General features: G+C 36.5%; 1 protein-coding gene across 5 annotated transcripts in view; it reads right to left on the reverse strand.

The window, feature by feature from the left end:
• Nucleotides 1-342: 342 nt before the first annotated feature.
• The window catches only part of LOC110383911 (uncharacterized), a 102,538-nt gene continuing 89,707 nt past the window's right edge, over nucleotides 343-13,173 (reverse strand). For 3 of the 5 annotated variants that reach the window (XM_021344868.3, XM_021344872.3, XM_021344870.3), the window contains exons 2-7: nucleotides 6,337-6,533; nucleotides 4,940-5,068; nucleotides 3,644-3,763; nucleotides 3,100-3,277; nucleotides 2,687-2,815; nucleotides 343-2,494 (exon numbers count right to left, since the gene is read on the reverse strand). In XM_021344868.3, coding sequence (XP_021200543.1) covers nucleotides 2,257-2,494; nucleotides 2,687-2,815; nucleotides 3,100-3,277; nucleotides 3,644-3,763; nucleotides 4,940-5,068; nucleotides 6,337-6,533 — 991 coding nt within the window. In that variant the 3' untranslated portion in view covers nucleotides 343-2,256. The remainder of the gene's footprint in view (nucleotides 2,495-2,686; nucleotides 2,816-3,099; nucleotides 3,278-3,643; nucleotides 3,764-4,939; nucleotides 5,069-6,336; nucleotides 6,534-13,173) is intronic. The other 2 variants (XM_049838834.2, XM_021344871.3) reach the window with 2 other exon arrangements.

The raw sequence follows: 13,173 nt of genomic DNA on the forward strand, positions 1-13,173 counted from the left end.
TATTTAAAGAAAAAAAATCACTATCTACCTAGTTTTAAGTGTTATTTTTGAGTAATTTGAAGAGCTTCACTTACTAGTTCTTATGTACTTATTACCTACATATGTTTGCAATAAATAAATTTGAGTTTGAGTTTTGTTCTTGCTACCTAATTTTATTTTATTATTTAGATGTTCTGATGATGATTGAATTCTATGCCGCGATGTTTAATATGAGAATACACAAACTATTTCAATGATAGCCAAAACCTAAGTATAAAGGATTATAAATAAAAAAACAATAATTAATCATAAGATATATTTAGAGGGATTCCATATAAAATCAAATTAAATCAAAAGAAAAGGTCTCGTTTTTAACTCAAATTTGTATTTTCATTTCATCCTTACAATTATAACAATATTAAATAAGCTTAATTTAAGTATACAATACAATATTATAATAGATTATTTAGGCGTGGCACTTACCTACGGATTATAAAAAATTACCTTCCATATAATTTTGAATAACTTGGCCAATAAATGCCTACATCACAAACTTATAACTTGACCTACGTACCAATAATTCTAAATTATATAATAAATATATACGTGGACTACGACTTTTATCTACATCCTTGCTTCTTATTCAATTGTCTTTTCTGAGCACAATTAATTTATTGAGTGTGAAACGAACAACATACGAGACATGGACGCGACGAACTTTATTTTGGCATCTTCCTTTTGGCTCATTCACCAAAACAATGATTTATGATTCAACAAAATAGGAGAACCTATATATTTTATATACAAAATGATTTCAAATTATTTTGTTTTTAGGTAAAAACCACAGATAACATAAGAAGGCATTTTGAATATGTTCTCTTTTGTTCTCTGCGGCCGCAACAAAGTTGCTTTTGCATTCAAGTCAAAAGAATGTTACAAATTAAAAGAATATCACAATCGGGACTATAACTAGGGCATGTGTTTTGTATGTACTCTTACACAATAATACTTACACTAATATTACGTGTAAACGAATGTAATGGACAATTTCCTACAAATATTATTTAATATAAGGAACGTTTTATCCTACTGAGCCAATACATTTCTTCTACCGCGTACATATTATATGAATAAGGTATATTAATTACACCAACAAAGTATAGATAGAACGATACGACTAGAATGCCGACACAATGATCATTGGGATAATCATGAGATATAATGAATGCCCTATTTACGTGATAGGTACCTACTGTAGCTTGCCTGAAGGAACATTATAGTCTTATATCGGTAATCGAAGTCATACCTGACATTTTATTATTCTATTTTTTATTAATAAATATTTTATTAAGTGGCAATGATAAAGCACGTGGGCGTGCACCTATTGTTAGTTCAATGATCTAATGACGATAATGAAAACAAAGAAAAAACATTAATTCCGTAAGTAGAAGTTACATACGTGTTTCGAGGCCTTTTAGTTGCGTCATACTAATTGTATGATAATTCAGTAATAAATTATTTTGACGTCTTCAGACAATTCTAAGTATCACATAAATAGGACGAGTTTAACCTAACATGCACAATGTAAAATGAACGAAATGCTCTGCTCAGTTCAAAGTAAATGGAAGCAAAATAATATAACGTATAATCACTTCATCATATAACATTTAACATAGACATTCTTATTCAATCTCTCATTCATTACACTTACTATATTTGGCGCAATATATTGCTAATAAACATAGACTGTGTGGTATTCATTATAATCTAGGATTTAACACTCAACCGTAGAACCTATTTGACTGAACATTTACGGTAAAATGGTCCTTTTGTAAACTGTCCGCAAGCCTGAGTTGGCTATCACACCCTATTTGCGTCACACCAAGAACTAATTGCAAGATCGAAAAACCAACCCAACGTAAATGCAGCAAAGGTGACAATAAAAACTTTACAGTGATCAATTTCGTGGCTGATCGAGTGAGCAGCAGCGGAAGACAAATCGTGATCGTTTGAGCAGACGAATGTTAAGAAATAATATTGTGATCCTTATATAAAACAATTTATGTACACCGTTTTCGTCAGGGTGCGGCCACACTAGGCGTATCGTGGCTGTCTGTGCTCACTACTAACAACAATGAGCATAAAACTAGGCATTACACAAACACATATACGCCCAATTTGGTCGTCGCCAACCTTACGCCAAATATTTCGAATAGCGCATTCCAGCTCACTTTGAACAATATTTAATTAAAAAATTGTCTAGCCTAAAACGTGTCGTTAACCCTTCCCTTCGTCGGGTATCGTTATAGAAACTGTGTTGGGTCTTATTGGTCTGTTGTCCGCGCTATGAACACTATTGTGTGGGGCACTGCGGTGTATCTCCTCCGTAGTGGTCAGCTTGCACTCGACGACGCGGTAGTTGCACGTCGGCGAGCCGCAGTCGAAGTCTGGACGTATTATAACTGCATTCGGTATGTCGTCTAAACCCTTGGACTCCTCTTTGAACGGTGGACAACTGAAAATATAACCACAATCTTATTAGTTTAAGAATTCTTCCTTGGAAATTCTATTAAACTTGTCCGGTATTTATTCCGGATGAGATATCAAGGAGTTCAACTTTCGGATTAGCAGTTCATAACCTAGGTCTCAAACCTAGGTATAAAATATGAGCCTTATTTTCATACATAAGTAGATAAACAATATTTACCTCAATGGTGGCGGTGTCGGTGAGCGCGACAGCGGGAAGCTGGCGACCTCCCTGGATATCGCGAGCGATTTGATGGAACCGAACGTTTGCTCGGGACTAAGAGGAGCTCCAAGAACCGATGCCATGCCTCTGTAATGACACACACAAACAAATTAGCTAAATGTTATGGGAAAGTGGAACATCAAGAATAATCCTGATAAAGTTTAAAATTCCATTCCTGACTCGTGAAGAAAGTTTTATAAAAATATCTAAAGTTGTGAGAGTGTAGTAGGTAAAGCATCCATAGAAGAGTAGATGAGTGAGGTTTTGATATGCCACTATTCTAAAACTACAGTAGAAATATCACCATATCGACTGACTATTACCTCCTTGGTCTAAAAACAAAAAAAAAACAATTACAAATTCGAACTTACACAACAGAATCCGACGGCACTAAGAAAGGTAAAGGAGGGGGGCACGGCGCATCAGCTCGTGCCGGTGACGCGGGCTCCGCAGACCTTGGGCAGCGAGCAGCCTCACCTTCCTCGACCAGGCCCAGCCAGCTGCGCATCCAACGCCACATGCCTGCCGGCGTGCCTGCAGGAACAACTGCTGTTTAGTGGACAGAAAAGATTTGTGTTTTAAGGAAGATGAATGATGTGGTTATGACAATGAGAGATGTGCGAGATGTGCTTAGTAGAGGTTTGATGATTAGAAGAATATGAAAAGTTCTTAATTTCCAGTTAGTTGCATTTAGTGAGGTTTTTGGAATTAATTCGTAGAAGATGATGTTCTGGTTGACTACGATTTTGCTCATCTCACTAAATGCATTAAAAAACCCTACAGATCACAATACGTCAAATTATAATTCAAACAACGCAGTCTTAAATCATATAAAAAAAAACACTACTCAAATCCAAAAGCAACAGTAGGTATTCCAAAAAGGTATCGCATATTCAAATCCGACAAGGTACTTACGCGAATATTTCCTGCTATTCTGTGGGCTCAGTGGGTAGAAGTCGCCGTGAATGGGACAGTGGAACGCCAGCCTACGCTGACGACGTTGTGCCGCTCGCATCAATATGCATAACACGATACCTGGAATAGACAATACATTCGATTTATTTAGCCGTTGTATGGCAGCATTAAACCAATGCGTAGGATGTTCAAATGAGGTGTGTTAGCCGGAATATTTTTGAATCGTACAATGAAAGATTAGGGTCCGTATTATAGGAGCTGATTCACTACTTACAGTTAGATTCAGCTAAACTAGCCCCGAAATTCTCTGGGCAATAAGATGATTATGATGATTCAGTAGATAATAGCATAGCAGTTAGCAGTAGAAACGGACGATAATAGTCACGACTAATATATGTACCTAGTGTATATTCGAGACTTTCTGCAGTGCCTAATGATATTGGTATTCGTTATTATTCCTTAACGATAATACTGTTTCAAGAATCAGATCACGCTCAGACAACCTAATTACAAATGTATGTCAACACACTCGCAGTGTTAGCACATGGCTTTAAAGAGTTTGCTCATGTTAATGATTGTCTTTAATTATAATAATGTGTTTGTGAATAAGTAATTAATGCTAATCATTCGTTAAGTTCATTGTGTTCAAACAGAGCTTAATACGATCAATATCTGACGTGTGACCCTTTGGGTTCGTCGCGACCTCGTCTTTGAGAGCCCTCTTCACCTTATAATTTGTCCTTGGATAGACTTTATCATGCTGAAAAATTTTTGCGATAAAATGTTCGGCATTTAAGTTCCAGCGATTGTCATTATAGAAGGAATCTTCTAAAGTAAGTATGACGGCAACTTGATCAAAACAATTTTCAGCTGCTATTAAGTCTGAAACAGTTTGACGTCACGTACGCATGACGTAGTTAACGACAGCCGCAGCGTATAATCAAGACAAGTCTGTCATCCATGATTGCCATAATAACTGGCTTCCGTTAATTAACTCTTACAAGTCACACGTTATAAGTGTTTCCTGCACGAAGCTCTAATTTGATTTCTCTTTTGTTATTAAGGACCTCTCAAATGTGAAATGACTGAATCACAGTGTTATGAGGACAGATGATTAATATCTCATTTCGGGGACTCCAGAAACGAAATTGGTCATTAATTTTCGGGAAAAAATCACTGATTTATTCGACCTATTCTCAGTCACTAACGACCATTTGGCGTTTCTAAGAATCCATTTGAGTATCTCCAATCACAATCGTTATTAAGTATTGGTTTTTAATAACAATAGGTACGTACCAGCAATGGTCATGATAGCTCCAGCCACGATGCACACAGGGCCCAAAACCCGCGAGTTTCCAGTAAATGCTATCCGGGCAGCATAGTGATCCGGCTCCTCATTCTCACCACAACCGCGATATGATGCCGCTGTAACATAACACAGAATACTTTGAATTATTGCCTGCCATTGACATTGTTGCAGATAGAATATTGATGTTCTTATAGCATGTAACCACCCGGAGCTGCCATGAGCACAAATCTGTATGTATTTAATAAAAGGAAAATTACGCTTTATTTGGAAAGCTGGAAATAAATCCTCCATGGAAGGTGGGTGGGTTGATGGGTATCAGTCAGAGTCTAAAAGGTTCCTTCTGGAGCCTTTTGTGTACCAAGGCGGCGGGAACTAGTTCGAATCCCGCACACCCAGGCTTTGGCCATAAGGGATCCCGGTGGGGAAGATACCTTCCAGTTGGTAACTTCTCTAAACACAAACCGCATTGAATGCGGAAACAGAGATTGAATTTCAGAACGTGTTTATGAAAGACAATATAACATTGGTCACTTTCACGGTTCGCCGCAGTGTTGTGAAAAGATCTCACTAGTGCATTGACATAATGTGCAATTATGAAAGTGTGAAGTCTAGCTGCGACGTGGGAGGCCAATATTCGGAAAAATATAACATGTTTTAACTATGATTTGAACCAGCCAGCATGATGTTCATAAAAATTATATGAGTAGCGTTATTTATTTATGTTGTAATCAACATTCTGACACCGTATTGATGCTGAGCATATTTGTCTTGATTAGACTGAATTAAACTGTGATTGAATTTAGAGAACACCAGTAGAAGATCGATTAGAGTGTATAATAAGGTACATGAATAATCTTCAGTAGCCTCCAAACGAAAGCCGGCCATTGTCACGAGATGACAGGAATTCGGCAGTCTTCTGAGTCAATATGTGAAAATACTTTAGTATGAACTGAGAGTAGGCGTGTCGTTTCAGCGAGGGTAGCATTTAGATGGACATCTATTTTAGTTAAAATAGATTCCAGTTCGTTAGATACTGTATCTCTAGAATACTCCAGTCAAATAAACGTAGGCGAGGCTGCACTTTCAATAACGTTATGAAATCAAATAAAAGACTCAGTTTGAAATTAGTTCAGAACCGACCCTGAAGCGACGGATATCGGGAAATTTATATTGTTGCTTTTAAAAGTATTTCTATTTATTGTCTGTTTAATGTTTGCGCTATGAGAAACTGGCGATTTCCCGGTATTTCTGGAGGTGGGCTATAGGTAAATATATGAGTTGCATAATAAATTATTTACTAAACAATAAAGAGATTGCTACGTAAACTGGTCACGTTCCAAGTGATTACAAGGTAACAGTTTGGTTCTTCTGAATAGGTACTTACCAGTTAACACACATCCTACAAGCATGAACAGGAATCCGAATATCGGTAGAACTATCTGGCAGTTGGCTGCGACGACGACCCCAGCGACCGCCAGGCCTCCTTCCACCTTCTCCACGCGGAGACGAGATATGGCTGGCGGACATCTTGGCTTGCCCACCGGGGCCCGCACCAACGGCTCCCCGGGTGGTGACGTCGTCCTGGCAACAAAGAAAAAAAAATTGAATATTGGTTCGATTTTTAAAAATGGGTGCTTTGATGCAGTATGTAAAATATGGACAACAAAATGGTGACAGTTAAACAAAAATGGTCAACTAATAATTTACTCATGTGTGCCAAAGATGTAATTTGTAATCGGTATCTAGCAAAACATCAGTAAGTCCCAGAATGTCTTAAAAAGATAATTTTAAGATAATTCGGCATAAATAAAACCGTATTACACATTTATAAACATAAACGAGTGCCATTCTAAATAATTGCTTGCTCTATTTATCTAGCGAAAACAATGAAGACGACAACATTTCACCAGCGCTAATTACGAAATATTTAGCTAAAGCAAATGTTCCGTTGGCTCTGTGAGAAGTATCTAATATAATCTTGGCTCAACCTTGAAGGTTCAGCGTGGCCCAGGGCCTGGGCTATTTCTGGGAGTGCCGTGATAATTGCTACTTTTGTTCCTCAATATATTTCATCGGCCCTATTTGTTACATAAACTTAGCAGTTGGATTTCGTAAAAGATCAGTATCTATGTACATTCTTCAGTAAGTATGCCAGTTTACGTTTATATCTCGCCCATCATGGAGTGAAGCAGAATTTTCTTGAAAATAAAAGAATATAAATATAGTCGAGTGATAAAATTAAATGATTACGTGCAAACAAAACGAACAAATGCTAACGGTATTCAAATAAACTAAAAAAAAAAAAAAACAGTAAACCGCTAATCTATCAGTTTTTACGGAGCTTCGCGAATCGTAAACCATGGCCAGATGCAATGAAGACGTAAAAAAACTTTGTAAAACTCATTAAAGTCGGAATAACAGAACGCAGCGAAGAATTGAACGCTTAATGAGCAAGCACAGCGCAATGTACCATAGATCACCTACGCACATAGTCTGGTAACTCTTTAGTATTTACTCTTCCTTACGTCAGAACTGATGAAACTTTTTAATATTTTTGTAGCGAAAATGTGATGTGTTACTTTTGGCAATGATTTTTTTTTAATTCTTCAAGAGTGCGTAGATTCTTTTTTGAATGTAAGATTTTTCATTAAGCTAAGCAGTTTTCATTACAGAATGAGTACGATGGCAGAGACACAATACAAAATTTTCGCTTTAAAGAATTTTAGAACCTTTGATAGCTTTAAGCTTCTATGTATCTATTTTTATATACAATTTTTAATGTAAATTGAACTCAGTTGTATTAAAAGTTTACAAAATACTTTTTTACCAAACACGCATAACAGCTGCTAACTATTCCTCGAAATTATTAGTTAACCAAACCGATCCCACATATTTTTAGTTCTAAAATTAAAGCTATCATAACACTCGAACATTAACGATGAACTAGTGAAGACAATTGGAGTCATAAACATGATTATCATCGACTAACGTAATGGCGTTTTAAGTAGGTACCTCCCCCGACACTAGATAATATATGAAAATAAACGGTTTAGAAATTGCTCTCACTGACTGACGTGTTATTGGTTGATGATTATGTATCTACTCATATATATTTCTGAACGTTATTTTTCCTTGGTATTGTTGGTTTTGTGGTTAGAATCTTTAATCTAATTACTTGAATATACATACAACTACATATTTATTTGTTTAAAGCAGTGCTCATTTTTTTTTCGTTTTTTTTTTGCATTCAGGATCTGACTAGAGTTCTTTTCGGGATTAACGAGACTTTTCTGTGTGGGATTAAAGAGACTACAAAATAGCGTTTTGTAACATTTTTTGTGTTGCATTTTTCCTTTTTTACTAAAAATTATTATATATCTTAAGGTAGTGGCCCTACATATAAAAACAGCTATCGTCAGATTATAAATCAATCATTTCTCTACTAACGAGAAGTTTTCCATGCTGGACACACGTGCTTGAAAACGTGGTCCCGTTCTATTAACGAAGTGTGTTTGGCACTAAACCAGTGTCGTATAATACCAAAATATTGGCCAATATTGCCCTGTATGTGTCACTCTTTCGAGTTTATTGCCATTTCTCATGAAATTGTTATTTACACAGTCATCTTGTAAAGTGCTAACAATTATTTCGTTCTGATTCTGTTTACGTTTCAGCGGAACGTCATCAAACGTGTCTTTGGTTGGTCGTTACGTGAAAATTAGACGTCACGATAAAGTTATATAGCTAGTTCACATTATTTATTCAAAATTTTAGTATTATATACGTATTGATCACACACACTGTTGACTCAAAGCGTCGGCATCATATTATGCAATTTTTCCAAAACGTGGTTCGCCGAAATATTCCATTTTATGCGTCAGTTATTATTCATACACATGTTTTATTATATTTCAAAACAAAACACGCTCAATTACCTTTGATACAAAGCTTTTACAACCAAACTCACGTGCGTTGATTATAGTTAATTGCAGTTGAAGTTTCTATTTTTTTAGATATTTTTATCCCCTTAATTTACGCACGTGTGTAGTTATCATTCGTGTTGAGGTGCGTGTTATTAAATAAAAAAAATGTTTTAGAATTCACATCCATAAAGCCATGTCACTGGTAGAGCATAGCACATCTAATTTATATGTATAAACTATAGTGTAGAACTAGCATTGTTTAAGTCTAGCATAGCATATAAAATATGACGTATCGATTAATTCTTACTTTCTAAATGGTTAGACGCTATTAATTGGATATCATTGAATGAATACTTTGCATACAATGGACGGATCCATATTTTATTTATGCTCACCAGTACTCTTAAAGTTATAGTTTCTATGAAGGCAAGACGTAGACGAATAAAGGTCTTGATAGACAATCAATCAAATGGTTGTTGTGATTATTGTGTCGCTTCAAAATGTATTGATGAACGGTTTCAGGTAGTAGGAAGTGCGTAGTGCATTAGCGAAAAAACACTAGCTTAATCAAGACAGTAATTTTACATCTTAATTGACCAATGGCAGACCTTCATTGAAACCTGGAACAAAGCTGCGGTCGACTGGACGAGATGTTGCAGAAAAAAAAACAAAAAGGTTGATTACCACGTCAGTACCTAAGGGGACAGAACGACATAATTAATTGTTCCCTTCGTACATTCTTTGTTGTCTGTCACAATATTAGGTCGAAGCCTTGGTACATATACCTTCGCTCCCTACTAAGCAAAACAATGCCCGCGTAGGAAGCTAAATAATTTTATGTATCCAACCGTTGGATAACAAAGGTTCCTTCTTGGAACTTGGGCCTGAGCGGGTCCTTAAAGATGTCATATATTGAAATCTTCATACTTAAGAAACTCTTACATGGGTATATACTCTCTTGAAAAAATATGTTATTTCGTGGAAGTACCTATAAGAATGTCCAAAATCCCAAAACGGCCTTTTGACTTTGCGACCCTAAAACGTAAAGCTTTCCTCTACACATAATATCTTGTGGATCGTCCCTGACGTCCCTAACCTATACATACACATAATAAATTGTGATTTACTGTTGACACGACAAGGAGGATTTGGGGAACAAATGGGAAAGTTCTATTCCTTTTTTTTGGTTGGTGTCAAAACAAGTTTGTTATTTGGTTGTTGGACGTGGATATATGGGTATATACTCATAGATTACTATATTTCCTAAAAATGTTTTTGGCATTGATGTTAATTTTTATACAAGTTTCGTCGAAAACGCTACAAGTTCATGCTGCAATGGCCACATTCCTGTGTTCCTTTTACAACAAATCAATTGGCGGCCATGTTGGTACATGACAAGAGAATAATGGCGGGAACTTAACGGTGGTTCCGGTTCGGCTGCGTCAATTAACCGTGGTTACTGGTTTCCGATCCACTGGCCGTGGACAAAGTTACTGTTTTCTATTATGATGGATTTTGTACCATAGTCAGCGATTACGTGATGCACTGGAATTTAAATATGGTTTATAGATTTTTTTGTGTTTTAATTGTCATTTTCCGACAAATCAAGACATCAAAACAAATAATTTCGAGCAGCTACATTTCTAATATTTCGATTTAGATTAAATATAGATAATTTTAATTGTAAACGAAGTCTACCACGTTTGGTTACACGCGACGTTTATTTCAGTTGGTTTATTCTGGGTAGACGTGGGGGGCAATTTGCCGTCATTAGCTGGTGTTGTTCAAAAATAGTCACCGTCCCCCCACACAATCAAGCAATGGAGGACGTGCCGGACGAACATATCCTGTTGGTATACGACCTATAAACACCAATGAGAAGAAGTATGACTGCGTAAAAAACTTGTTAACAGTTCCGTTGCAGACCCGATTGGGATCTAAAAACACCACGTCCATGAATTATAGTGGACGGAGTGGACGCTGGTGTTTTTTTCAAGATCTAAAGATGAATACGACTAGGTACATGTATCATTATTCATTATTGATGTAGATTATGTAGCTGTCCGAATAATGAGGTCACCGACCGAAGGATTATGACCAGTTGATGAAAAAATTACAACGCTATTATCGCTGCTACAAACTACATAATTGAGTTTTTATAAGGGGTCATTACAAAGACTCAATGTACATTATCTAAGTCGTTATATAAGGAATAAAGCAGCTAAACTACTGTCCTTTTCGTGATGTGGTAACACTCTCCCGTCCACACATTCACGTCTGCAAAAATCGAAGAATCTCGCACAGTGACGCACTTGGCTCCGACGAACCGGGAGAGTTTTAATGAATATTTGACTATAGTTAGTTTATTTTTAACATTCATACGTAAACGTACGCCAATGGGCTTATAAGTGTCGTCTACGTAACCATTTCCTTCGAATGAAATTTTACGATCTGCATTCGATTCTTTTATTGAAACAGAAGTCGTAGTAAAACTGTAACGACCGATTCTGGGTTTCACAAAACCATGATGCGAACAAAAATAACCCACGGAAGTGTAAACTGTGGGAAACCTTTGTTTATTTTCGAACCGAATGAAAATTATAGCAGTATGAGGCTCTATTGTGATTAGTTACTACGTAATTTGCATCAAATAAAATTATAACAATGATTTACGACTTTTAAATAGCCTGGTAATAAAACAGGCGTGTTTTGTTTCTACCAGCCACGTGTTCTGTGTTATGATGTTGTGCTTCGAAATTGGACGAAGTGAACTAAATCTTCGTGTAGGTCTCCTATAATTATCCTGCTATTTGTTTTTATACTAAATCTTTAAATAATACCTACCTAGCGCTATACTCGTATGTAATATAGTGAACGTTCCATCAGCTCTGAATTCATTCCATCGGACAAATCGCACAAAGCATGAATGGCGACTGTTGATTGGATGTACCGTTTATTCGCTTTCAACTATTCGATACACCGGGATCAAATCACATCAATACAGAATACATACACAATTCAACACATCGTGTTGATTGACAAAGAGCCGTCACATGTAAAAGCTCAGACTCCAATACGTAGAACGAATTCTCGTAATGAAATTCCATGTTATGTGACTGTCACACGAAACCCTAAAAGAATCGCGACTGCTGAATCAAAGCGACACCACAAGGCTATTATCAAGGACAAAATAAATGACAACCTGAAATAAACAGTAGCTACAAAAATGTCGGCTCAAGCTTTATAAGGAGATTACGGTTTAAGGCTAAGCTGGACTTATTCCCAATCCCAGAGGTTAGGATAGAAAGAAATGTCGCTCTGAAAACAATCTCTGCACGTGAGTCCGTCGCACACTAAAATTAGATTAGAAGAAAACATTTCGATGGATAAGGGCATACATACCACAATAAAATAACAATGAAGGAATTCGTCTCAAAGTACGGCAAACGACGAAACTATTTATGGGAAATTATGGAAACGACTTGATCCGACGTCGGGGACATTTTATGGGTTTGATCCCTCCTTTATTGGGATACTTTTAACTTGAGAACTCTGCAGATTCTTCGGCGCTCTCATGCCTCCCATGGCTTTTATGAATTATATTCACCATGGAACGACCTTGTTGAGGAGGAATGAGAGTCATGTAGTGAGGAAGGTGATAAGTATGAACGTGGACGGATATAGTGGAAGAGGACAACCAAAGAAACGATGGATGGATTTTGTGAAAGTAGATATGGTAAGAAATAATGTTACTTGTGAGATGACGGCAGATAGAAGAGTATGGAAGAAGAAAACATGCTGCGCCGACCCCAAATAAAATTGGAATAAGGGCAGGAGGATGATGATGATGATGGTACGACCTTGTGATTGATTAGATATTCCAATAGAGGCTAGGAATGCGAGCACTTGAACATATTCTAACAATGTCAAGTGGAATGTCGAAACAGAACAAACTATTTCTGTACATCATAACCGTTTTAAATCCAGAAGTTATTATATCAACAGATGAAAGCATATTGTGTTTGTTACGTATTTCGCTAACATTACGTGAGTGTATTCATACATAAATTATACCTAGGTATCTTATAATGTTGTATCTAGAGGCACTAGCAAAGGAAAGAATATACAAACTTCCTATTTGCAAGACAGACAAAAAATGGCTTATGTCTGCCAGTCTAGTAATTATGGCTAGATATAATTTATAGCTTAACAATAACAGTTATCATGCATCAAAACTTCTAAACTTAATGGCTTAGATGCTTGTTAGATAAGATGATGTTATTTATGTTGTAAAAGTG

This window comes from Helicoverpa armigera, chromosome 12, assembly GCF_030705265.1.
Source record: "Helicoverpa armigera isolate CAAS_96S chromosome 12, ASM3070526v1, whole genome shotgun sequence".
NCBI lineage: Eukaryota > Metazoa > Arthropoda > Insecta > Lepidoptera > Noctuidae > Helicoverpa > Helicoverpa armigera.